The 26,262-nt window shown below is 45.7% G+C and overlaps 2 protein-coding genes across 8 annotated transcripts in view; one reads left to right on the forward strand and one right to left on the reverse strand.

Annotated features, from left to right (window-relative positions):
- Positions 1-190: 190 nt before the first annotated feature.
- On the forward strand, positions 191-9,172 carry RBM15B (RNA binding motif protein 15B). Of its 3 annotated transcripts, none has more exons than XR_013957639.1 (4): positions 191-3,190; positions 5,627-5,807; positions 5,987-6,176; positions 9,057-9,172. XR_013957639.1 is itself a non-coding variant. In XM_080625368.1 (1 exon), the coding sequence occupies exon 1, from the start codon at positions 319-321 to the stop codon at positions 3,082-3,084; it is 2,766 nt and encodes a 921-aa protein (XP_080481494.1). In that variant the 5' UTR covers positions 191-318; the 3' UTR covers positions 3,085-3,348. The 3 variants fall into 3 exon arrangements, 1 of the variants encoding a protein (XP_080481494.1); XR_013957640.1 differs by having other exon boundaries at positions 5,987-6,115; positions 9,057-9,152; XM_080625368.1 differs by lacking the exons at positions 5,627-5,807; positions 5,987-6,176; positions 9,057-9,172 and having other exon boundaries at positions 191-3,348.
- Positions 9,173-9,308: 136 nt separating this feature from the next.
- The window catches only part of DCAF1 (DDB1 and CUL4 associated factor 1), a 54,810-nt gene continuing 37,856 nt past the window's right edge, over positions 9,309-26,262 (reverse strand). For 2 of the 5 annotated variants that reach the window (XM_080625362.1, XM_080625366.1), the window contains 2 exons: positions 13,623-13,878; positions 9,309-9,449 (listed from right to left, as the gene is read on the reverse strand). In XM_080625362.1, the coding sequence (XP_080481488.1) occupies positions 9,391-9,449; positions 13,623-13,878 (315 nt within the window). In that variant the 3' untranslated portion in view covers positions 9,309-9,390. Of the gene's footprint in view, positions 9,450-10,305; positions 10,362-13,622; positions 13,879-18,557; positions 18,945-21,529; positions 21,568-26,262 lie in introns of those variants that run through there. The other 3 variants (XM_080625363.1, XR_013957638.1, XM_080625367.1) reach the window with 3 other exon arrangements.

Genomic DNA, 26,262 nt, shown 5'->3' on the forward strand with positions numbered 1-26,262 from the left:
CCGTTATTCCCGTTATTCCTACCGCCGGGCTGCGGCGCTGCTCGCGCGCGCACCCGCTCCGCAGGGCAGGGGGCGGGGTTTGGCTGCGCTCGCGCCGCTGCCGCCCTCTGTGATTGGCCGACCGCCCCGCAGGCGGGAGGTGCTCTTGCGTCACGTCGCCGTACCGCGCCATTCGCGCCCCTGACGCCGCCATGCGGCGGGACGCGGGGCGATGACGTAGGGCCCGCGCGGCGCGGCGGCCGGAGCCGCCTTCGTTCCCTTTTGTCCAAGATGGCGGCGGCCGCCGGAGGCGTCTCCTGAGCCGCGGGCCCCGGCGCCATGAAGCGGGGCAGCGAACGGGACTCCAGCCCGCCGGGGGCCGGGGGAGGCCGCGCCGCTGCCGCCAAGCGGCCCCGCGAGCGCGAACGCGAGAGCAGCAGCCGGCGCGGCCCGCACCGAAGCTCTGGCGCCTCCCGCAGCAGCCGGGACAAGTCCACGCCCGGCGGCGGCAGTGGCGGAGGCACCACAACCACCAGCGGCGGCGGTAGCAGCGGCGGAGGCAGCTCCAGCTCCCGCAGCCACCGCGGCGATGAGCGCGCCGGCGGCGGCAGCGGCGACTCCAACCACCGCCCGGCGGGGAGCGGCTCGGCCTCGGGCGCCCGCGGCGGCAGCAGCCAGGCCGCCCCCTCGTCCTCCTCTTCCTCCTCCTCGTCGTCCCGGGCGCTCGGCGTGCCCAAGGCCAAGGCCCTGCCCGGCGCCGTGGTGGCCCCCTCGCTGCTGCTGGCCGGGCCGCCGCCGGGCGCCGCGCCCTCGCTGCTGCTGGCGCCGCTGGGGGGCTCGGCGGGCCTGGCCGGGGAGCCGCCCGGCTCCTGTGAGTACAAGACGCTGCTGGTGAGCGGGCTGAGCGCGGCCCTGCCCGACCAGCTGCTGGAGGACGGCCTGTTCCGCCTCTTCCAGCGCTTCGCGGGGGGGGGCGCCGGGGACATCAGTGTCAAACTCTCCCACACGCCCGAGCTCGGCCGTGTCGCCTACGTCAACTTCCGACACCCCGGGGACGCCCGCGACGCCCGGCGGCACGCCCGGGCCCGGCAGCTGCTCCTCTACGATCGGCCCCTCAAGGTGGAGCCGGTGTACCTGCGCGGGGGCCGGAGGAGCCGCACGCCGCCCCCTGCGCCCTCCCCAGAGCCGCTGGGGTACCTGCCGCCCATCCACAGCACCTACCAGTACAAGCAGAGATCGCTCTCTCCTGTCACCAGCCCCTTACTGCGGGAGCCGCGGCCCAGGCACGCTCATGCTGCAGCCGCCGCCTTTGCTTTGGAAGCAGCTGCCATCGGGCTCTCCCGGGAGCGGGAGAGGGCCCTGGATTACTACGGGCTATATGATGAGCGTGGACGCCCTTACAGTTACCCCATCGTGGCTGAGGAAGATCTGATGCCGGAGGATGACCAGAGAGCCACTCGCAACCTCTTCATTGGCAACCTGGACCACAATGTCTCGGAGGTGGAGCTGAGACGTGCCTTTGAGAAGTACGGCATCATTGAAGAAGTGGTGATCAAGCGCCCTGCCCGGGGCCAAGGTGGGGCTTATGCTTTCCTCAAGTTCCAAAACTTGGACATGGCACATCGGGCCAAAGTCGCCATGTCAGGCCGCGTTGTCGGCAGGAACCCTATCAAAATTGGCTACGGGAAAGCCAACCCTACTACCAGGCTGTGGGTGGGTGGTCTTGGTCCAAGTACTTCCCTGGCTGCCCTGGCCAGGGAGTTCGACCGCTTTGGCAGCATCAGGACTATTGACTATGTGAAAGGAGACAGCTTCGCTTATATCCAGTATGAAAGCTTGGATGCTGCCCAGGCTGCATGTGCCCAGATGAGGGGTTTCCCTTTGGGTGGACCGGAGAGGAGACTCCGTGTGGATTTTGCCAAAGCCGAAGAGACGAGATACCCGCAGCAGTACCAGCCCGCACCACTCCCTGTGCACTACGAACTGCTGGCTGATGGGTACAGCAGACACAGAAGCCTAGAGCAAGACCTGAGGGTGCGAGATAGGACTCCTCCACATCTCCTGTACTCAGACAGAGACAGGAGCTTTGCAGAGGCAGACTGGGCCAGCCCTGCCAAAAACGCTGAACGCAGAAACAATTTGGAAAGCTACAGCCGGTCGGTGCGTAGCCGGAGCGGAGAGCGCTGGGGAAGCGACAGCGATCGCGGCGTGCCCAAACCATGGGAAGAAAGGAGGAAACGCCGGAGCCTTTCCAGTGACCGCGGGAGGACTACTCACTCGCCTTATGAGGACAGAAGCAGGACAAAGGCCAGTGGGCCAGCTTTAGACCGCAGCCCAGACCGGGCTCGCAAGGAGAATCACACTACAGAATCCGGAGCTGAGAAAGAGCAGGGTAACTCCCTTCAGAACAATCGTCATGCGACTGAGGAGAAACCCTATCGTGAGCCATCCGATGCTCCCCAGCCTAAAAAAAGGGACAGCGAACGCAATCATCGAACTGGTGAATCGGAATCAAAAACTCATGAGGAGCCAAAATCTGAGACCAAAAAGCTAAAGAATCTATCGGAATACGCTCAGACACTGCAACTTGCTTGGAATGGGCTTCTTGTGCTGAAAAACAGCTGCTTCCCCACCTCTATGCACATCCTGGAGGGAGACCTCGGTGTCATCAATGGACTCCTTAAAGACCATTCATCTGGCGGGAAGTTAACGCAGCTCAAAATCGCTCAGAGACTTCGGCTTGACCAGCCCAAGCTGGATGAAGTCACTCGCCGTATCAAACAAGGCAGCCCCAACGGCTATGCTGTGCTCCTGGCCACCCAGTCCGCCCCGGGTGGGGCAGAGGCCGAGGGGACCTTCCCTGTTGTAGAGCCTGGCTTGCAGCGACGGCTTCTCAGGAATCTGGTCTCCTACTTGAAACAGAAGCAGGCTGCTGGGGTTATCAGCCTGCCCGTGGGAGGGGCGAAGGGCAGAGACAGCACAGGCATGCTTTACGCGTTCCCTCCTTGTGAATTCTCTCAGCAGTACCTCCAGTCAGCACTAAGGACATTGGGAAAGTTAGAAGAAGAACATATGGTGATAGTTATAGTCAAAGACACTGCCTAGCCCACACTGTCTTTTCGAATTCCATGTTTTCTTTGTGTGTCACACAACCCAGTTGTTTTTAAGGCAGATCATTTTGGTGGAGGCTCAAAACACCTCAACCAAAGTGGTAAGATTTTTAGTTCCTAATTAATTTTAATCCCATTTAAATAGAGCCCATTTTATTCGTTTTTAATATGTGACACTGTCTGCTGTTGTTCTGTATTTTTATTTTTTAACTGTATGAAAAGTTGTCAGTAAAGCCTTGTTCACTGATGGATTTCTAAACTTGTGCGCTATCCTAGTTTTTATGGCCTGGAAAGGGCATCCTGTGCTGTCAGGGGCTGGAAGGGAATGGTCCCAACCCAGTTCAGTTTCTCAGGCCCTAGCCTCCTGCTTCTCCTCATCTCCTTATTCATGTCCTGCAAGGTGGGAGGGGAAGGGCGGTTCATTGTGCTTGATGAGAGACTGAAAGGTTGGTGCTAGATCTTGCTTTTTTTTTGGTCCTGATTGCTTTTTATTTCATCAGTTTGAGGCTGGATGTGTTCCTGTTGGCTCTCTGGTTGAGGATAGAAGCCTCCCAGGATGCCAGCTCCCAAGGAGGCAAATCTTGATCAAGGCATGGGTTTTATACACAACAAAACAGTTACAGTTAACACTTGGTACAAGGGTTGCTACTAAGGAGTCAACTTTGTATTCAACTCTGTGAGGTTTGAGAGCACTTGATACATGTTGCAGTCAGAAGTTCTTGGGTAAAACAAAACTGAGGGTTGGCATTCCCAGTTTTATAAAAGGAAAAGGAAAAGAAGCAGGAGAGATGAAAAAAAGGTAATTTAAGGGGGAACCCTCTTGGGCCTGTATTAGTTGTAGAGAAGCAAATAAAGGGCACAAGGGTTTTGGCAAACTAGGTGTCTCTTGCATAGTTGATTGTGTTGCACTCTCTGAACTCCCTTATTGAAAGAGAAACAGCAAAGGGGGGGGGGGTTGTTAAAGTTGAAGCTTCTTTGCAGGCTTACAGAAAAAACCAACACCCGTCTGGCTGGCTGAAAACATGGTCTGTTCCCGCAAGTACCTTGTGCCTGCAGGAAACTGGAGCTCACAGACCGAACTGTAGGATGGGATGGTTGTCATCTTCCCTGTGTGTGGTATAAGTCAGGGGCTCAGAAGAGCAGCCGGGACAGCTTTGTGTGCATACTAACAGGAGGATACATAACTAGTTCAAATGTGAGCTATAGTCCATGCTGTTCGGTTTGGGGATACTGTTATTTTTTAAAATGATGCCTGTAGATTTTAGGAAGCTTATGGAAAATTGTGTGGGATTAAAAACACTAAAGTTTAAAGTTTCTTTAAATTTGCAGGTGGTTTGTTTGTTTGTTTGTTATGGTGTCAAGCAAGTGAACCAAATCTTGGGAGAAGCAGAGTCTGACTTGCACCAGTCTCTGTGACCGAGCAGACTCGCTTGCTGACAGGTGCCAAAGGCCCTTTTAAACCTGTGCTCTCAGGTGTGATTGGTGTCAGATGCTGTGCAGCAGGGAGCATAACTCACTCTAAGGATGCTTTTATTCTTTATTTCTTAACCCTGCAATGTCACAGTAGGGACATCGTCAGCTGATGATGTTTGAGTAGTTGCTTAATTGAATGATGTATTGATAGCAACAAGGGGTGGTTTGTTGGGGTTTGGTTTTTTTCTTTCTTAACTTTTAATACTGTGATTATATTAAAAGTAAATCTAATGAGTTAGTGTCATCATGAGGGGGTCAGTATTTCACTTGATGACACATCTTCTGTACCCCAGGAAATATAATTCTGTCTGTAAGGGCCCGAGTACAGCTACAAGGCCATGGTGGGGGGTGTTTCCCATGGTGAGAGTTGAGCTGGCTCCTCTGCTGAGAGCTGCAGAGTCCAGGAAAGCTGAGTTGTGCTGTAGGAGCAGAGGAGCAACCCTGCTGCTCCCAGCAGCCGAGCCATGCCTCTGGGCTCACCGCAGTGGGCAGTGCAGAGGCAGCTCCATGGCTGCACAGTGCAGGGTAATTGGCCTGCCCCTGGTTTTACACGGTTACAGGGATGCTGACCTTTAACCTTGTGACCGAGTCCCCGATGCTGTTGTAAATGTAGACAGCGCCAAACGTCAACAATTGTAACCGTTGAGTATTACCTGAAACCAAGTGCTATTAAATACCCCTTATGGCCAGAGTCATAGTGATTAGAGCTTTTTGTCAGAGTATCCTATGTGTTGGAGGTGTCCGGTCAGTCTGAGGCAGAGTGCATGGTGCTGCCATAACAAATGCCCCTGGCTGGCTTCTCACTGGCAGCTCCTGAGGCTGTGGAGTGGCTTTGTGTGTGTGTGTTATGGTGAGTGAATGTGAGGAATCAGAAGGGGAAAAAAATCAATACATGATAAAAGCTGCAATTGCTTGATGGCAAAAAGCCAGGGAACCACCAGAAATCCCCATCTCCTGCTTTCCTTTGGAGACAAGCAAATAATAATGGGAAGGGGTTTTAGAACACAAACATCGTCATGCTTTGGGTTGGATAAGATTTTTAATGCTGGGATTTCTCTTCCCAGCAAAGTGCCTGATGGGTGTGAGCATGTGTGCACAAATGGAGGACCAGCAAATCTCCCTTCTACAAACAAATTAACAGGCCTAAGTGAGGAGTCAGAGAGCTTAAGGAAAAAAAAATGGGACAGAAGCAGCATAAGCCCTCTAACCTGATGACCTGAGCCTTCCCAGCTCCACTGCATGCAGGTGAGCCACAGCCATTGTTGGAACCTGCTGTGCTGAGGCCACAGCTCCTGTTCCTGCAGTTCTGGATATGATCCTGTCCTCTCAGACATGAATCCAGGCTGGTCCCAAGAGAAACAGGCCTGAAAAAAGGTAGCTCATTACGGTGAATGTAATGATTTACTTACATCTCTGTCTTACAGCTTGCAAGATTTGGCCCTTAAATTGAGATGGGATGCAGTGCCAGGGAGAAGATAGCTAGTGGCAGGGGGGTGGGACGAACACCACAGCCTAGCTGGAAGGCCCAAGACACTCAGTGATGATGGAAGATGGTGGGTATAACAGTGCCGAAGGGATGTCTTTCAGCCCACCCGGTACAGCAGTGGCTGTAAGGTAACTGAACCAGTGTAATGGCCTGTGTCTCTCTGAGGGTGATCTAAAACTCAAGGTGGGACCAGAGCATGAGGTGATGGATGTGGTGGTCTGACAAGCGTTCAGATTTGAGTTACTCCTCTTTTTTTTTTTCCAACACCCATTCAGCAAATACTCTGTCTTACAAAGCCTCTTTTTAACACCAGCTACCATTTGTCTTTACTGTAACAGGAACATTGACAGCAGGGCTAGACCCTGGCAGTCCCTGTGCCCAACATGTGCTGATGAGCTGACCATACCCTGGTGATTACCCTTAGCTATCAGGCAGGTTAACCAGCCCTGAGGTTTCCACCCTGCTTTCCTATCCATGGCCTACATGAGATTTTATCTGAACCACTGCACTGCAAGGATATGTGTGCAACCTCCCAGTGTGCTGGCACAATGGTTACACAGCTTGGACTCAAGTGTGCAGTGCACTAAATGGGCCAAGCAGTTACTCATGGTCCGCTCACAGCGTGCTCAGATTTCCCCCATCTCAAGTAGTTGCAGAAACAAACCAACCAACCAACCCCTGCTAGTCCTTAACTGGGAATCCCCACTTTGCACCCAGCCTGTTGCAGTCACTCTATTCCTCCAGCACATCTTGAGCCATGCCCCTCAAGAGCAAAGGCAGTAGCCCAGGGTGCAGGCAACCCCCCTCAGCTATATCACTTCAGCAGCTCTGCAATAAGCAAGCAGAGGGGCTGCCCTGGCAGTGCTGGGTGGGTGACCTGTGTGTGGGCTAAGGCCATTCAAGGGAGGTACGCGTGGGAGGGGAGGGACAGCAGATGTACTCACAGTGGCCCGGTTTCAAGTCAAACTTCTGAATAGGAGCTCCGTGCTGGTTGTTTTGGTTCTGTCTCACAAAACTAGTTAGTAAATTTCTCTGACATAGCCAGGCCCAAAACAGCAAGAGATGGAGCTGCTTACAGTTGTGGTGTCACACCAGAAGAAGACACAGACATCTGGGACAGCATCTCCTTCTGGTGGTAGTAGTAGCTCAGTATGTGTTTTTTCTTTCCCTCCTCTTGAGCAGCACATTTTCTTAGGTAAAGTTGCACAAGATGGTTTTTGATAAGGCAGAGGCTGGCTTCCACAGCTGTTGGGTATCCTATCTGATTTCCAATCCCCTCATTTAATCAGAATGCTGCTCCAATTGCTGGTCTTAAATGCTGCATTAATCACAACTTGTTTGTCTTTATCAACTCTGCAGGGTACAATTATCCGTTATAAGTTGCAGCAGAAACTTTCCTTTTTAATTATTAACAAGCAGCGCTGGGTCAGTGCATTAAGTAGATGCCATGCTGGAGGGAAAAAAGCCATCCCTTCTCCTGGTTAAAAAGAAAATCCTTCCTCTTCAAGCAGTGAAACCTTGAGCCAGTTGAGATGAGCACAGGTCTTGGTGGAAAAACTGCTGTAGTGTCAAGGAGCAGGAAGGCTCCTGCTCCCTGTTCTGCCTCAAACTATTCTGAAAGTGGCCAAAACAGAGAAAGAGTAAAAAGCTGAGTGGATGTTATCTGAACACTTGGGAATAAGCAGCACATTTTTGGCCTTGTCCAAGCAAGCAACAAGCACACTCACCTTCCAGATCTGACTCACAGAACCAAGCTGTGTAGTTGTGTGCTCTACAGTGAAATTAAACACTCAACTGCTATTTTTTTCATCCCCTTCTAAGGGCAGGGCCTCTTGTCACGTTCAAACAGGAGCACCTAAGCTGCCTTCTGCCAGTACAGCCACAAGGCAGCCAACATACCACCAAACCACACACAGACGAGGAGGCCCAGTGCTGCTCCTGCCTTCTGACACACAGCGGCAAGGCAGTGAGAGCTCCCTGCAGCTCACTGTGCTTCCGGTAACTCAGCCGCAGGGTGGATCTTCTGGTCCATCCAACCAGATCACAGCCTGACATTAGCAGCGCCTTCCAGCTCCCACATTGCACAGCGAGGGTGTGCTGCTGCAACCCCATGGAGAATTCCAGGCTGTCAGGCAAACCAAACAGTCAGGTTTGAACCCAGAGGCACTGTGAAGTGTCTCATCATGAAGCTCTGGGAGTCCCCAAGGACTAGAGCCTGCACTCCCACAGATCTCACCCCATGTTTCCTTTGCCCTTCCTTATTACAGCCAGGTCAGCACCTACAGCTAGTGGCTCTCTGGGTAAGCAACTCTGCAGAGCATGAATAGGTGGCAGAGGAATGCATGGCTGCAACTCACAGCCAAAAACAGAGACAGGATTTGTATTTAATTTTTTAATAAATACACTTTACATTAAAGAAAAAGGCTTCAATTTGCATTTTCCACACAGAGGGCAAGGAAAAAAAAAGAAAAAAAAAAAAAAACATTAAAAAACTTGAACCATAAAGGGCAGATGGGAGAAAAGAGGGCTCCAACGTCAATCCCAGATCTTCTTGTCTTCAGGAATACCAGACTGACTAGGCCAACACAGGATTTCAGCCTCTCATTACAACTGGCACCGCGACAAGAGTTTCAAACAGCCTATACCTTCAGTTACCAAATGCCCCCCCAGGGCTCTTCCCTGGAGGACAAAAGCACCTGGAAAGCCACTGACCCACTAGCAGGGGTTAACTCCTGTTGCTTCTTTCTTTTAAAAATAAAATCATGTTTAAAAGAAAAATATTCTCACTCCTCACCAATATCAGAACCCATGATGCTCGGATTTCACTGCATTGCATAAAAATGCCTCTTCTTTTAATTTTAAACAATTTTTCTCCCCCACACCTACCCCATGGTAACAAGGTACTACAGGAATACAAAGTTCATCCCCTCTTTACTAGAACACCTGCCTTTTATTTTTTTTTTTTGTCCTTTTTTTTTGTTTTATATAAAACTATTTCTGTTCTTTAGGAAAGAACTTTATACAAAGAAAATATATTGTGAAATATCTTCAGAAGTTTCCTTGAAGAGGAGAATCATCTCAGCCTAAAATAAAAAATAAAAAAAACAAAAAAAAAAAGGCAGAGAAAAGAGGCCTAACCCCAGGTCTCTTTATTGTAGAGCCTCGGACTTAGCCCCGAGCCTCAAACTGACTCAAACCAACACAGCGGATGGGCTGGAGTTCCTCAGGTTGTCCCACGAGAAGAAGGGTCGGGGTGCCCAGGATTGGTTTCCCATTTGGTCTCTGGTTGTCTGCTGGGAAAGGAGCGTCTCCTCCTGCCAACACCCCGCCTGCAGTCACTCCTCACTCATTCAGAGACAGGATAATGTCGTCCTCCAAGTCGGAGTTATCTGAGCTGTCGGCTGCAAAGAAGACATGCAGGTTATGTTTGGTTTGTGGAGGAACACAGCTGTCAGGGCTTGCCAAGCAAGGCAAATCATTTAGAGTTACAAGAGACGGCCAGCACCTGCTTGAGACCAGCAGCTCCCAGCAATGACGCAGGCAGCTAGCACCATTAGTGCATTTCAAATCAATCAAAAGCAGTTAGCAAATCTGCACCAGAGCTTCCTTTCCCTGGTTGAAACAGAGGGTCAAGCTTTAGCAAGTGCAGTCTGTATTAGCTGGCAGGCATTTTACCCCACGACAAGATGGGGAGAAAGACACGAGCAGTAAGTTACCTGCACATGAGCTGCCTGTACAACTTACTGTGCACATCTAAGTGCAACAGCTCTTCAGGCTGGGGGCTGGACAGATCTGGCAGTCATTCCTCACAGCTGTTACTTGAAAGCAAGCTTGACAGTTCCACCAACCCAATGTGGTGAAATATGGCTTCTGTATAATGTGCATAGGGCTAAATCATTCTGCAGCAAGTTAGACCTAGGCTTCCTTAGGACAAGGTTCTTACTGGTCTGTCACTCCCCTCCGCACAGCACAGAGGGGAAACAATCCATACATTCACAACTAGGAGCTTCCTCCTCTAGCAACCCAAAGATTTCTGTAATTAATTTAACTACAGAGCACTCATTAAAGGTGACCTGAAAATCGTAGTTTTCCTGATTTTCTTCATCATGGTACAGAATGAAGGCATGGAAGGCTTTGCCAGAAGCAGTCACACACACACACAATTGCTTTTTATTGTAAGACATAAGATCTCTTCTTCCTCAGTTGTGCAAGAGGGAAGTGGTAGCAGCTCTGGCAGCAAGAGGTCTCCTGCCTTACCTTAGAGGTGATGTTGGCTCTTTTTCTTATGTGATTTCATTGGATGCTGCAGTTAACTAGTGTTAAAAATAGTAAAAAACAAAACAAAAACAGAAAAAAGACACCAAGACTTCCTCTTAGCCATCTCAGTTACACTGGATCTCTAACATTCCTGTCAAGGTAAGCAAGGCCTTCCGGAAGGTTCACCCTTTCCAGGTGCTTTCCTTAGGAAAAGAATCACAGACAAGCAGCAGAGGGCACAAACCCTTTTCCCAAACCCTCCTCCCTGAAGATGAGCAATGAATGCTCCAGTCACACCACCCCTCATACTAAGCCTAAGCTGAAGGGCCAAGTGCTCCCAGAACAGCTACAGCCATGTAAGGGTAGTTGGAAAGCACCAGCCAGTGCTGCAGCAGCTACACTTATGCAGTAAGAGGAAAAGAAGCACAAGCAAGATAATCCAGAAATTCTGGAGAAGAAGAGAAACTGCTGTGGGTTTTATTTTTAAACACCAAAGAAGAGCTTTGAAAAGGGATCTCCTAATTCTTTATTCTCCAGTCTACCACACAGCCTCCCAGTTTTGAACTCAGTGTCCGTAAGTGAACCTGGCTGCAGTCAAATGCTGGGCAGAAGCTTATAGACCTGCCTGGAAATAGCCATTTTCAATAACAGAAATGGAAAGAAGAGTCAGCCATGCTGCTAGTGAGAATTCCATGTATTTTTTCCATCCTGTGCCACACATGCATTTCAAAAAGGACACCCCACCTGTCCAGGAACAACCTCTATCTGCACACTGTATAAACTGCTACAGACAAAACATATCTACCCACCCTAAGGAGGTGGCAAAGGAGGAGGAAGATAAATTTATACTTAAAAGGTTCTCCATGGATGATTCCTGAAAAGAAAATAAAACCCCTCCTAAAGCACGAGGGACCAAAGCAGTTTCAATTGTTCTTTGAATTATTTTGTTTTGAAGCATGCCCACTGTATGTTGCGGAAGTTCATCCAAAACACAGCAATGGTCTGCAGTAGAAGCACTCTAACTATACCACCACGCCTCAGGTCTGTACTGGGCAACAGTGTCCGTGCCCTTACAACTTTTCATTCTGGAACACACTATAAGCAAAGAAGAGGGAAATTTTAATTGCTCTTGCTGGGTGAGAAACAAAAGCAAGCCAGATGAAGTTGAAGTCACAGAGAAGCAGTCACAGAACCCCACTCACCAAACCCTGTGCAAGGACCACACATCAGCTTGGCAGAGCTGCGCTCCCTGCTTTAAGTTCCCAACGATGCTGCTAAGCAACCTAACAGCCACAGAATCGTCTGGCTGCAGCTCCACTGCAATACCAGATCAAAGTTCTACCTCTAAACAGTGTACAGATGTGACCATTTCATAATATATAGCGCTCTGCAGAGCACACTTCAAATACCCAAGTGTCAAGTAGCACCTAGTTTTGTTTCAGGCCATTTCATTAACTGTTCCTGTACTTACTTTCCATTCTGCCCCTTGGACAATTCCAGTTCCAGCACTCTGGGTGCTCTCTTAATAACTTCTGGCTCTGCACCCTGTCCTGGGTTCAGCAGTAGCAGTCATTTTTTCTCCTTCTTAGTAGCTGGTGCAGTGCTGTGTTTTTTATTTTTGGCCTGGGAACAGCGCTGCTAACACCAACGTTTTTAGTTACTGCTCAAATGTTTAGTCTGCCCGAGGACTTTCTGAGCCTTATGCTCTGCCAAGGAGGAGGGGAAGCTGGGAGGAAGCAGAGACAGGACACCTGACCCAAACTAGCCAAAGGGGTATTCCACACCATAGAGCGTCATGCCCAGGATGTAAACTGAGAGTTACCCGGAAGGGCTAGTTCGCTGCTGGGTGGGGTGAGGTACTGGTCTGCGGGAGGTGAGGTGTTGTATTCTCTTCCCTTGTTATTTCGTTTATCATTATTATTGGTAGTAGCAGTAGTGATTTGTGTTATACCTTAGTTATTAAACTGCTCTTATCTCAACCCGTGGGAGTTACATTCTTTCAATTCTCCTTCCCATCCCTCCAGGATTGGGGGGAAAAAAAGGACGGGGGGGAGTAGACTGCGTGGTTCTTATTTACGGCCTGGGCTTAAACCACGACACATCCCATGAGGAAACAGAAGTGAAGTTGTGTCAAAAAGGTCCTGACAGCTACTGGGACAGGCAGAAGTTATCCACAGTCCCAAAGTGTTGAACTGCAATAGCTATTAATGAATTTGAGCTATGTAAATGCCCTATAAAGCCCTGTATTGTATGCCTACTACCTTCAAGAGAACAACAAACTTACCCCACAGAATAACTCTGGCAACCATATGTGGCCACATCCTTAAAAATGACTGAGCTACATGTGAACAGAGAAGACGTGGATGAGTCTGCCAGCCACATTAGTGCCAAAACAGAGCCCTGGCATGCTTAATCCTCCAGCACATAGGCAGGGAAGATTGATTCCACCACAGCCCTCACATTTATCTCCTACAACTGCAGGACTTCACATATCTTGCACTCGGTAATTACTCATCCTTACCCACCTTCTAACTTAAGGTAACTACGTTAATCCCCATTTTACAGCTTGGAAATTAAAAATAACTTGGCTGCACATACTAAAAACTTGTGCCGCAAGAAAAGGGAACAGACTCTGGTGCCACAAATCCCAAGCCTGATGCTATCCTACTCACCTTCTTGTTCTTGTGAAGTCTTTTTACAAATTTAATTGTTACATATAAAGTTTAGACCTTTCTTTCTCATACATACACAGAAACACACACACACAGAGTTAACATTTCAAATCTGTGGAATGCCAGGAAAAAAACAACTTAAATGCTATCCCAAAAGTTATGCTAGCTTCAGAAGAATCTAAAAAAGGAAGTGAAATCAGAAATGCCATGTTTGTTTTGCACTTTAAGCAATTACAGAAGAGAAAGAATAGCACCAAGGACCAAAAATGCTTTTCTGTCCTTACAAGTACAAATAAGGCAAAGAAGACAGGTGAGGTAACAGATCAACCAGTATCTCCTTGAAGGGTGGGACAGACAAGCAACCAGACAAGGCCTCTTCACATGGAACTTCTTGGCCTGCCAAGTTCTCACATATGCACCTGGGAGCATTCGAAGAAAGGAGACACCTTTCTTTCCAGAACTCTCAGTTGTTCTCTCAGATAATAGCTGTTTTTACTGACAGATTACTATGAGAGGCCACAGGTGAACAAGCACGATGATTAGTGCCTTTCATACCAGCAAGAGAGAAAGTCAGCTCAGTCACTTTAGGGAAGACTTAGGTAGAGAACAGGTCGCCTGTGGTCACCAAGCTAAGCACACACTTACTATCTCCAAGAATCAGCTCGACTTCCTCATCAGCATCAGAATCTTCATCTTCACCCTCATCTCCCTCTTCCAGGAGGTTGGCAAGCTCCTCATCATCAGAGGGAGAAAAGTCATTTTCTCCATCCTCACCAGCATTCTCATTGTTCTCATCCTCCTCCAGCTCAGCCTCTAGCAGCTGGTCTGTATCTAGTTCATCAAGGTCATCTGTATCATCATCATCTTCATCATCATCTTCTTCCTCTTGCTCTTCTTCCTCCTATAGAGACAGCAAAAATAGTCCATTGCAGACATTAAAACAAATGTAAAATGAAGTAAGAATAATTGAAGAAAGCATACCTATAGTTTCACTTCTCCTCATATCTAGACATCACACATTATAAACACCACACATTATAAACACTTTCTCTCCACAACTACAGAACATGACACATGCTAGATCATTTGCAGGCCAGCAAAGTCTTATCTGCAAAATGCTGGGGCAGCACAGGTACCATTGGCTCAAGCTCCTGTCCCATACTGGCCATCAACATGTGTCACCACAATGCACTTTTGAGGACATGCAGTAAGACCTGTTAATCCATGGCTTTGTTACTACTCTTATACAAACTGCTTTAGTTTTAGCTGAACCAAAACCTCTATTTTGCACTAAACAGCATGCATGTTCAGTCTCTCGGCCATTCCTGATTTAGATGAGATGTGAAATGTAGAGTAAGATACTATTAGCTTAACCCAATCCCTGAATCACTCAGATGATAGAACTGTTTAAAGCAGCTCAGGAGTCTCATCTTTGGCATTTACCTGTGGATCAAAGTCTTTCTCTGTCAAACCATAAGAATTCGCATTCAATAAAGCAACTGAATTCGTTATTGTATAGATCAAATATAGAAATCTGTGTCTAGCAAATAATACTGAGTGGGAAGAAGCTGTTACAGTCCTATTGTTCTTCCAGATAAACCAGAGGCCAAGAAGTGCCATCACGAGCCAAGCTCTAAGAAGCCTCCAAGACTCAAAGAAAGGGTTCAGTATACCTGCATCTCTCCTCAGCGTCATACCCTCTTTCTCTAACAGAATGCTCTTGTGTGGCAGGAAGGCAGCTCAGGTCATTCAGTCTTAATTGTCCTTTTGTTTCAGGAACGAACATGTTCTGCCAAATTATGAAGCAGTGAAGACAGATATTTAACAACCCACTTCAAGGGTTAGTTTGGTGCTCAAGCTCACCACACTCACACTGGGCTGTTTAGACCACTGTATTTTCAGATCTAAAAGGACAGAGGAAAAATACCTCACTGTCATCTCCCCAGTCTGCTTTTTCTTCAATCAGCACTATAAAAAAATCCACCACACCCACACAAATCCAACATCTGTCACAGGCAAAAGGAACAAGGAATGGCAAAAAGCCTGGGCAACTTTTATTGTTTCTTCACTTGTAAAAAGCAGTCAAGTCTCCACCACTGACCAGAAGTGCTGTGCTATTTAAACGGAGCATAAAAGCTTTGGTTTAGTACATAGAATTTTCTTTCTGAATAAGCATATATTAAGTATAAAATTAAAACAACCTGTGTTAAAGCCTATGCTTATTTTAGGCAATTACAAACTTCAAGTCAGTGAGTCCTCAGATAAGTGGACACTGCTTTTTGAATTGTATACACATTGGGAAAGGAAATACTTTACTTGCAGTTCAGTTTTAAACTGCACTGCCATATCATATTGAGTATAATTTTCCACAAAATATATTGAATTGAGTATAAAAGCTTTCGCCTTACTTTTACTTTTGTTCTGTGCAGTATCTGCAGAGAGAACAGTGTCTTAAACTTGAGTCAGAATTGAAAACCGATTTTTCAGTCTCTAAACTCTGAGACTGAAAAGGAAGAGGTCCATTTGTTTTAAAAGCTTGGAAAAATTAAGCCAAGTTTTTCAGTGTCTGGAAACAGAGACACAACTGTAGACGTTAGGAAAACAGTGTATTGTATAAAAGATTAATTTAGAATCCATGTAGTTGAAAACTAAAGGATTCTGAAATGACTTAGGTACCCTCTGCTTCCACATCTGTGGACTTTCTGAAAGCATTTTTTTCCTAAATATCTAGCCCACAATGACTTAAAATGTCAAACACTACTGAATTTGATTATGTTTCACATTTACTGTATTTATTGGAAACTGAAATACTGTTTTGTCAACATTTTCATTCAAGCTTATGGCAAGGAATATGTAGCAACATCATCTTTCAAATATGGGATGAAATGAAATATAGTTCTAAAAATCTAAAGATTTCTTTCATCTGAAAGAATAAGAGCCAAATTACATAAAGGGTGCATCATTCAGCCGCAAATCAACTTTGAAGGATAATATCAATCAGTGAGGAAACAGTCCTTTGTGAAAATACAAATAGCAACAGAAGAGTAGGGAACTGAAATGTTTCCACCTTTCCAGTTTGAATTACTTAATCTGAAGTAGGCGATTAGAATCAGGCCACACTCATTTAAAAAAAAAAACAAACCTAAGACAAGACCTTAATTATATCTGTCCTTGGTAAACCAGAAAACAGTCTGAAAACCAAGCTACAAGAAGTCACATGTGACAGAGGGAGCACCCACGTGCCTGTTTTCACCAAGATGAACGAGTGACACAGAGCACAGTTCAAGAGGAGTCATCTTAACTACAGAGAAGCCTATACCTCATCTCCCTTTAAAGAACAAAACTTGGAAACTGATGCTTCTGCTAACAGGCAAATTAATTCTGCATTAGCTTCTGAACCATCTCCAAGAACAAACCTCTGCAGGCACACAGCAATCCTCCAGTCTAGAAATACAAGGCTTGCAGGTATGTGGTGAGATCTCTCTTAAGAAAGAACACTGAGCTTCTGCACCCAAAGCCGATCTGTGGAAAATACAGCTGAGAAAGGTGTGAGGAAACAGCAAGTGGAGTCTGACACCATCATATACAAGTGATACCCAGACTGTTAATGGGTATTTAGGATGTATGCTCACCAAATACCACAAATGTCTCACATAGGGATCCATATACAGATAAAAAAAATGGCATGCCTTCCCCAGTGACTCATACAAGCACACCAAGTAACAGCAGTGAAACAAATCCTTGTGCAATGTCACAAGGGAAGATAGGCAGAACAATTATCCCAAACCATATCTGGGTCTGTGAAGGACCCTGCAAAAGCAAGCTCCTACCTACTCATCAGCAGTTCCCAAGAGCTTTGGGTGCTGGTAGAAAGAACCACTAGCATCGACATCTATGCAAAGTAAGCACATACCTGTGCTTATCTTCCTCATTAAACTGATCCACAAGAATCCATGGACCAGCACACTTCATACAACTTAAACAATATCAAGGAACTCTTTTAGCTATCACTAACTTCTTTAGATCCCAAAATATGGTCTTCTATTTGGGCTGTTCTCTGTAAAAGCTGCTTAGATCAGAACTCGAACTGCTCGTGTTGTCCTCTGAGGAATCAGAGGAGGAATGTGAGAATATTCTTTTACCTCTCCAACAGAAGCCACTTCACAGCTGCCAGTTATCTTTGCAGAAGGTACAAGCATAGTATTATAGAATCACAAATTGACCATCTCGTAACCTGTTCTCTGTAAAACATTTTACCTCACTATCAGAACTCCCAACTCACTGCCTGATATTCTTGGGTGCCTACTCTTCACCCAGGGGCACTATTATCACAGTATAGCTAGACCAAAACCCCATCTTCCTATTTAATTCATATAAGATTACAAACAATCCCAACCTGAGGAAAAAAGAAGAAATCCAGTTCCCCCTTTCAAAGAGTAGGCAACACTCACAGGAAGAAGACAGAGCTCAGCTTTTGAATGAAGGATGTCACATTGCCACCCATTTTAGTTACACTGTGATTCAGGCGTATTAATTGTTTGTAGATATCTAAATTTAGGATTAACTTAAGGAAGCTTTAACTTGATAGATAACAAGAGAAGAACAGTTTAGAGTGCCCATTGAGCACTATACTAGTGTTACTTCATCTCCAGCATACACAGATGTCACTGTGTAACAGCTGTGTCCTGGGTTCAGCAGTAGCAGTCATTTTTTCTCCTTAGTAGCTGGTGCAGTGCTGTGGTTTTGACTTTCAGCCTGGGAACAGCGCTGGTAACACCAATGTTTTCAGTTGCTGCTTAGTAATGTTTAGTCTGACCAAGAACTGTCTGAGCCTCGTGCTCTGCCAGGGAGGAGGGGAAGCTGGGAGGAAGCAGAGACACGACACCTGACCCAAACTAGCCAAAGAGGTGTTCCATACCACAGCACATCATGCCCATGAGGTAACTGGGAGTTGCCCAGAAAGGCTGATTCACTGCTTGATAGGGCTGGGTATTATCGGTCGGTATAGTGGTGAGTGGTTGTATTCTCTTCCCTTGTTATTTCCTTTATCATTATTATTATTGGTAGTAGCAGTAGTCATTTGTGTTATATCTTAGTTACTAAACTGTTTTTATCTGAACCTGTGGGAGTTACATTCTTTCAATTCTCCTTCCATCCCTCCAGGAACAGGAAGGGAAAGGAAAGGGGGAAGAAAGGGCATCGGGGGGAGTGGACTGCGTGGTTCTGATTTACGGCCTGGGCTTAAACCACAACAGTTCTTTCTGGCGCCCAGCGTGGGGCCCGAAGGGTTGAGATAACGACAGATCTGACCAGAGTGTGTCTAATTGTATTTGTGATAAGCATTCACTGTTTTGGATTAATAGTCACTCGTCACAATGCTGATTTGTTGGCTCTCAAAGTTGTTGGTTTTGATCTCACAGTTTCAGCATGTCGTACCTTACTTATAGCTGGTATTTGCTGTGTTAGTGTTTATTGGCCGGGGCCCTTGGGCTAAAGTTCTCACTGTACTTTAAGGTAATGACTTGTAATAGGGGCAGGCTCTGGCAGCAGGGCGGGATGGACATGGCTGTGGACTTGTACCTGGCCGTCCTGCTACTCTTCACCATCCTGGTCCTCGTCCTCGCCTCCACCTTTGTGAGGCTGCAGGGAGCCAAGGGGCAGCAGCCCCAGGAGCCGGCGGTGGCCAAAGCTGCCTGGGAGAGCAGCCCCAGGGACCAAACGGCTGCGGGGCCGGAGGCCAGGAGGGAGTGGCTGCCGGTGGAGGAGGTCGGAGTGGTCGAGGAGGGGAAGGAGGCGGCTGCCGTGCAGCTAGAGGAGGCGGCAGAGGAGCCGAGCCCTGCGGCCAAGCCCAGCCCAGCAGTGGCCGAGAGCATCCCCCGGCAGCTGCCCACCAAGCCCTGCGAGCCCGAGCCCCAGGAGGATGCAGGAGACCACGCAGCATTTCCCAGCAAGGCAGAGGAGGAAGATCTGGACTCAGAAAAAGAGAAGCTGGTGGTGAGAGAGCCAGCAAGCATAGCAGCTACAGCCCCAGTGACAAGTACAGCAGCATCATTTGAGAGTTCTGAAGATTCCGAATGGCCTTTGGGTACCCTTGACACCTGCCTGCTGACTGTGATGGGGATCACCATGCTGGCATGCATACAGAGTGCGTTTTGCCCACGACCATTTCGTCTGGTCCCGAGAGTTAAGCAGAGTCAGGTTTGGGTCTTGTCTGGGGTTAGATGACGATATAGGAGGACCAAAAGGTTTTCCCTCAGGCTGGACAGTCACGAGTGGCAGGGTGTGTGGGACAGTATGCGCAAGTATCTGGTCCACTGGGCCCCTCCAGTGCTTTGGAAGCGTCAGAGATGGAAGGCAGCTGTGTGGAGTCCCTGACAACAGGTCAGAGACTGCTGAAGGGGAGGGTGAATTATTTTGAGCCTGGTGGGCCCATGAGACTTCAGGCCATTAGGGCAGAGACGCAACATACAGATGGACTCATGATCAAGGGGTGGACTTAGCAATGGACGCTATTGCCCAGGTTATTCATGAGTGTGAAACTGCACACAGCCTCTCCTGCTCTGAACGACTGTTACAAGAGATAGAGCCTGACATCATGGACCAGATGGACTCAGCAGCTTTACAGGGATTGGTCCATGCACTAAGATAACAGTGCACTGAGATAAGAGTGATCTTCCATATTGTTCTTTGATGCACATTTGCACATACTTCATAGAATCAAAGCGGTTCGGGTTGAAAGGGACCTTAAACCTCTTCTAGTTCCAATCCCCTGCCACAGGCTGGGTCACCTCTCACCAGACCAGGTTGCTCAAAGCTCCATCCAACCTGGCCTTGAACACCACCAGGGATGGGGCAGCTACAGCTTCCTTGGGCAGCCTGTGCCAGCTCCTCACCACTCTCACAGTAAAGAATTTCTTCCCTATATCTAAACTAAATCTCTTCTAAGTTTAAACCCATTCCTCCTTGTCCTATTGCTTCAGTCCCTTATGAAGAGTCCCTCTCTGGCATTCTTGCAGGCCTCCTTCAGATACTGGAAGCTGCTTTGGGGTCTCCACACACCTTCTCTTCTCCATGCTGAACAGTCCCAATTTTCTTAGCCTGTCATTAGGTTCTTAGCCTGTCATATTAGGCTTGGAAACCTTAAGTCAAGTTTTCAGATTTACAGGTCATTTGCTTATTTGACATGGTTTCAACTGTTACAATAAGCTTAATCTTTTCATCTGACACCTCACTTCCTCTCCTAAGAGTCCAAAGCAAGTATTTATGTCAATAGGTTTCTGCTCAACTTCCCCTGTTACTGCTCTATGAACTGTTTGGCTGTCACCACCTCACAACTGCTCCTTCCCCAACCCCATGCTCACCTCCTATCAGCACTTCCAAGTCAACACCTCCCACCTGCAGATACTTTCCAGCAGCAGTCCCTTCACCTGAAAGCACAATCTCTACTGCACCTCAGTCTGAATCATACCATATATATGGCATTACTCCAACTATTCTTATTTTCATATATGAGGATGTCTTCTCTCTACCTGCAAAACAGGTAATCATAGGTCAGTGAAGCTTTTCCCACTTTCTCAAATCTTTCTGCTAGTATTTAATTCACTTCTTGCTATTTGTAGTAGGTCTAATCATCTGCTGGTAAGCATTTGCTTCTATAAATTATTTTCTCTAGTTTGTTGGGGGGGGGGTGTTGTGTTTTGTGGGTTTTTTTGGTTGGTTTGTGGGGTTTTTTTGTTTGGTTTTTTTTTTTTTAATGTTTCCAGAGTCTCATTATTTTGGTCAATTTATTTGCTTTTGCAAGAAACTCCCTACTAGTTTATTGCTCCTTGTCTTTCACCCTCCTCCCCCAGGTTTCTCCTAAGAAAACTAATTTTTAATAATCCAATCTCTTCCAAAATATCAGTATTATTTTAATTAACTATTTGCAGCATGGGAAGGAGCTTTGCTTTCATATAAAAAGACCATATGATTATTCAAATACAGGTTTTACTCCAGAGGAATAAGTCTCCCCTTGGTTTAGTAATTCATCTTTCTCCACAGACAATCCCCTTGTTGTATCTTCTGACAATTATTCTCTTTGCTTCCAAAGCATCTGTGTAGCATATTGGTACTTTCTGATCCTTTGCCATGCAATTCTCCAAAGTGACAAAGTGACAATGTCTGGTTTTCAGTCACTTAAGAGTTTCTATCCAATCCTTCCCTCACACAAACACTTAACACTCCCTGAACAACAGACAATGGAAAATCTTAAATATAGCCAACAGTCCTTCTAGGGGGTCAAGCATGTAAGGAATTTTATGTCCTAGATTACCTTGTCTCCACCCTTCCCCTCAGCCAGCAAACTCAAACTCGTTTCATATTATCATACCATTAAATTCATTCTAAGTATTCCTCTCCTTCACCCTGCGGGCCCGTACCTACTTTTACCTCCTTGGCTATTTCAGTGTTAGAATTTCTACTTCTTTATAGCCATTAATGAGGTCACAGAGCTAAAAATGTAGAAGCCTGGGAATGTGCATAAGTTACTACATGTAACAAGCAAGGAATCTTACCATAGGGTTCTATGCAGATGTAGACATGTGCAGATTTACTACAGGAAACAGCACAGCATACAGTATGTCACAAAGGCAACACATGGAGTGAAGAAATAAAAAAAGCAGTTATTCTCTTAGTCTATGTAAGCAGGCTTAGCTTGTCTAACAATGACTACTTACCTGTGCTGAATGAAAGAGCATCCATGACACAGATAAACAAAAACTTTAAGGTAACTGGGCCTCTGTTGGGTTAGCATGTTCAGTAGGGACTCCTTCAACCGCTGATCTGGTTTTGCCTACGAACTGTTTCCATTTTAACATGACTGTATGTAGCTGACAGCAATCAGTCTAACTCCAGAGTCACTGCCCTCTGTGAGGCACATGCACAAGTCATCCTTTTGCAGTTGATACAGTCCTTAATACTGGGGATAAATGTGTTCTAATGTGACTAGTACATTCTCTGCGCTGCAGGGCTCAGAAATAACAACTTAAGGAGCTCAGAACTAGGTGCAACTTATGAATTTGCTTCTCATCCTTCCTCTCACTGATCTCACACTCAGTCACAAAAATAAGCCCATTCCTTTAACTGCATAACAAAAAACAATAGTGTGTAATGGAATTTCAGAATTTGGCAGGTAAATGCACTCTCCGGTGGATGAGAATTTGTTCCTCATTTTCTCAAGCTTCTGACTGACATTTCTCATCACAGCTGAGGCAGCTTTTATTTTCTTGGATTCCAGCTACTCTGGGAATTCTAGAAAGATGTGTTAGGTGAGAGGAAGTCAACCTTTGATTTCCGTCACTGAACAGGTAGAATATGCTTTTATCTCTGCTGAAGCTGTTTTTCTCCATAACACTAAGTCTAGCCTTCTGAAAGCTCCAATTACTTTTTCCTTTCCACTAATTTCCTCTGTTTGCACTGACAGTTAATGAAATTAGATTCTGAAACAGCAGAAGAGGCTGAAGCTGTCAGTTACTTGCTACTATCTAAAAATGGGTTAAGAAGTACAGGTATAGGGAAAACCTTATTACTATTATTCTTTAAATATTTGGTTTGGAGGATGCCTGTTCAAAAGATGTGTCTGTTATGTTAACAGGTCTTTGACGGAAACCACTCTGTAGTTAGCCTCCCCGGCTGCAACAAAGATCCCTATTAAGGTGTGCAATAAACACATGTATATTATTATCTTTTGAGACATTTGCCTGAAAATACTTGCTCCCAGCTATTAGCCTTTAAACCATCTTGTCTCAAGGAAGGTTTATAAACAAAGTGTATCTTCAAATGTTACAGTAACAGCTCCTGAAAAACTAGGGGTCCCGAGGCAGCTTGTAGTGACAAAGCATCACCATGGTCTGACAGTTCGCAAATACGTGTGCCAATATGGATTAAGGTTTATGGTTGGGTTTTTTCCCCACCAAATAAGTATCCACATGAAAACAAACCTATATCAGACTCACAGCAATAAAAATGCACTGAAATTGCTGTTGCAGGCAAATAGGGGGAAAGTCCTAAAATACAAGTAAGAAACTGGGATCCCAAAGACCACATAGAAAGCTGAGGAAAAACATTCTTCATCCTGGCTAAACCATATGCTAGAATAGTAATTGTCTTTTGAGTTTTTACTGCCTTATCATATGACCTACAACTTTCTAAACCAATGCAAAAAGACAAAACACCTACCATCACCATTTCGATAGCCCAGAAGCACTGCAGGATAATTAACAGTTCTTCAGTTCTGGCAAAAGAAGTAGAACACACTTTATAGGGCAGGGACAGCTAGGTGAAGCAATCTGCTGATGCAGCCATAGATCTCTCTGTACATGACAGTAACTGAGAATACTACTTAAGCCTCATGGATGCAACATCATCCACATATACCACAGAGAGAAAAATAGGCCTTAAAGATCTCATAAGGAAAGAAAAACTAAAATAAGAGGTAAAAATGCACAGACTGAAAATGCTGTAACCCACTCAGAAGATCACGTCATCCAGACTTAAGTTTCAGAGTTTGAGTCTACTCTTTGGTCTACTTGGTTTTAGCTTTTCTGGTAACATAATATTTCTCAAGTGTCCTCTTCTAGTGTGTAGGAACTACCATGTGGCCCTTTCTAGGCCAGACCAGTACATTCACTTTCCTCTGCACCATTTCCTCTGAAATTCCTGGTTTGCCACACTGCAGAAAACAGTAGATTACTGAGTGAAACACAGGATACTAATCAGCCAAGAAACAGAAATAAATAAGAATTAAGCAAGTTAACAACCAAAAGATGGTCCAGCATCTGTATCAGTAGCTCAAATACTCATTTTTGCTAAGTCTAACTCTGAAGGAGTGTATTAAAACAGTGGCAAATACACAAGGAAGAGGAGGAGGATCTTGCTACAGGACTAAAGAATATGAAACTCTGCTTATTTCCCCAGAGTTTCATATTTGTGTAGACTGAATATAGTCTTGCAAATACTTGTGAGACTTGGTCACTGATAGACCCATTTAGATACTCACCTAGCAGTGAATAATACACAAAACTCATGAAAGCTCAAGGCAGAAAGACTAATTCTTTTGGAATAAAACATCCAACAAAAAGAAGCACAAAAATCTGCTCTGGTAAGCATGTTGTAGCTTTGCTTTCCCTCAATTATCATAGTAAGTACAAAGTACAGAGTACCAATATCTGTTTAGCATTTGTTCTGTTAACCAGAGCTTGACAGCTCTGGATTACTGGCCATAACTAGGACAAGGTAGCTTTTTTTATTTTCAGAGCTCTTATATGGAGGGTAGCACAACAGCCAAGGAAGAACTCAGCTACACTGGGGCTATTCTCAAGCATTTCAAACAAAACCATCAACATCTACTGCAGCAATACCAAGCGCAAGCCAGCTAAGTCAGCCTGATCATTTAATCTGAAGGTAATTTATGTAACAGTTCAGTTTGATTTGAGAAAGGGGGAGTAATAGAATTGCTTCGTTTCTTCGCTTAAATGAGAGAAGGAATTGAAAGATACCTAAGGCCAAATTCCCCTGCAAGGTTCATTTTACAGGCTCTCAGTCTTTTGGTTTTCAAAAGCCTGTCATAGAGCTATCAGTTAACATTTGTCAAATCTGACATTAAGAGGCATCAAAATTGAAAGTAAAAAATAATGTCAGGCAGATATTTTTCACAGTTCCTGTCTCAAGCACAATTTTAAAGCAATTTTATTCTGCATCACGTAACTTCCAAGCAAGGCTTGCCCATCAAACATGCACCAATTTGCTTACTTACTACTTTCTGTACCGGCAAAACCTATACTCATGGACCCATGTAGATCATATACAAAAATATATATATGCATAAAGTCAAGGTGTGAAGATACGGAGGCCAAACAAATCAGCATCTGCTCTACGAATCTTGACCAAAGAGACACCAGACTAACGTTGACTCACATGGATTTCCCCACACACCACGTTGATTAAAAAGATCAGAAAGCATCTTCTTTTAGCCAGAAGGCATTTTAGAGTATATGGGAGAAATCCCAACAAACTGGAAAGTTTATTTCCCATTTTTCAAAGCCTAAATCACAGAAACTAAGTAGGCAAGTAGTAAACACATACATATATGTGACCATACGTATACACAAAAAACTCCTGTTCATCAGTAAGCAAATTACTCTTGTTAGCCCTAACAGGCAAATGTGCCTGAGATTCTGTCCTTATTCTGGAAAACCTCTACTCATTCTAGCTCAGCGCTGGATGTCTCTATGGAGACAAAAGTTACATTTTGTAAGCCTGAGACTAGAACAAACCTGGAGGAACAGCAGTGAACAGCTATGGGACAGAAAGCCAGGGGTTTATATTTTGTTAAACACATACAGACTGAAATGAATTGGGGCTTATAGATGTTGTTTATATTAATGCCAAATCTCTCTTACTAAAAGACACTTGACTGTAACCATCCCTAGAAGTTACTGTCTAGGAAACATCTATACACCCCAGAAATGAAGACCATAAAATGCAGCAATTATGTAATATCAACTAGTCACTCTTAGTTTGCAAATCAATCTGAGAGCAGCTTTGTTTGAATACTCCATAAACCTTCCAGAAAAGCTTTTAGCATACTTAAATTCTGCTGGGGCCACCTCCATTTGTAAGACAGGAAACATCCCCAGTCACATTTAATGGATGATAGATACCTTATCACTGCTTGGTACCTAGTGTTACAGCCTGGAACCAACAGCATTCAGACTGTGTCCTCTTATACAAATACAGACCTCCACTTAAGTCAACACATACCAGTGATGTCACAAAACAGCTGCTAGTTAATCATTGTATAATGCAAAATCAATTTCTGCTTCAAACCGGGTTTTGAGATCTCATAAAGAAATAAGCTTACTAAAATATACTGAATGTGAACAAAACTAGCAGAAGCAGACACAAAAATAGGAACCACTGCCTAAGGTAAGGACTGTAAGAAAGTAGAAATACTTCAGAAGGAACAGTAATTTCCCTCCGACTCATTGCTTCCCATGGAATTCTACTCTTTACCCATCATTCAGTTCCTAAACTGAGTCCATCCAATCTAGGGATAGAAACAGTAACCAACAATTTCATAAGAATGGAAAGACTTCACCTGCAAACTGAGAGGACAGGACAGCAAACTGTGTATCCAAACAGAACTACTGCTTCATCTTCAGAATTGCAGTGAAAGTGTAATAGTAACAACAAGCTACAGAGAAAAGTACTCTTTCCTGGGATCTGCATCCAGTCTTCTGAACTACAA

Source organism: Psittacula echo (assembly GCF_963264785.1).
Source record: "Psittacula echo genome assembly, chromosome: 9".
NCBI classification, from domain to species: Eukaryota; Metazoa; Chordata; class Aves; order Psittaciformes; family Psittacidae; genus Psittacula; species Psittacula echo.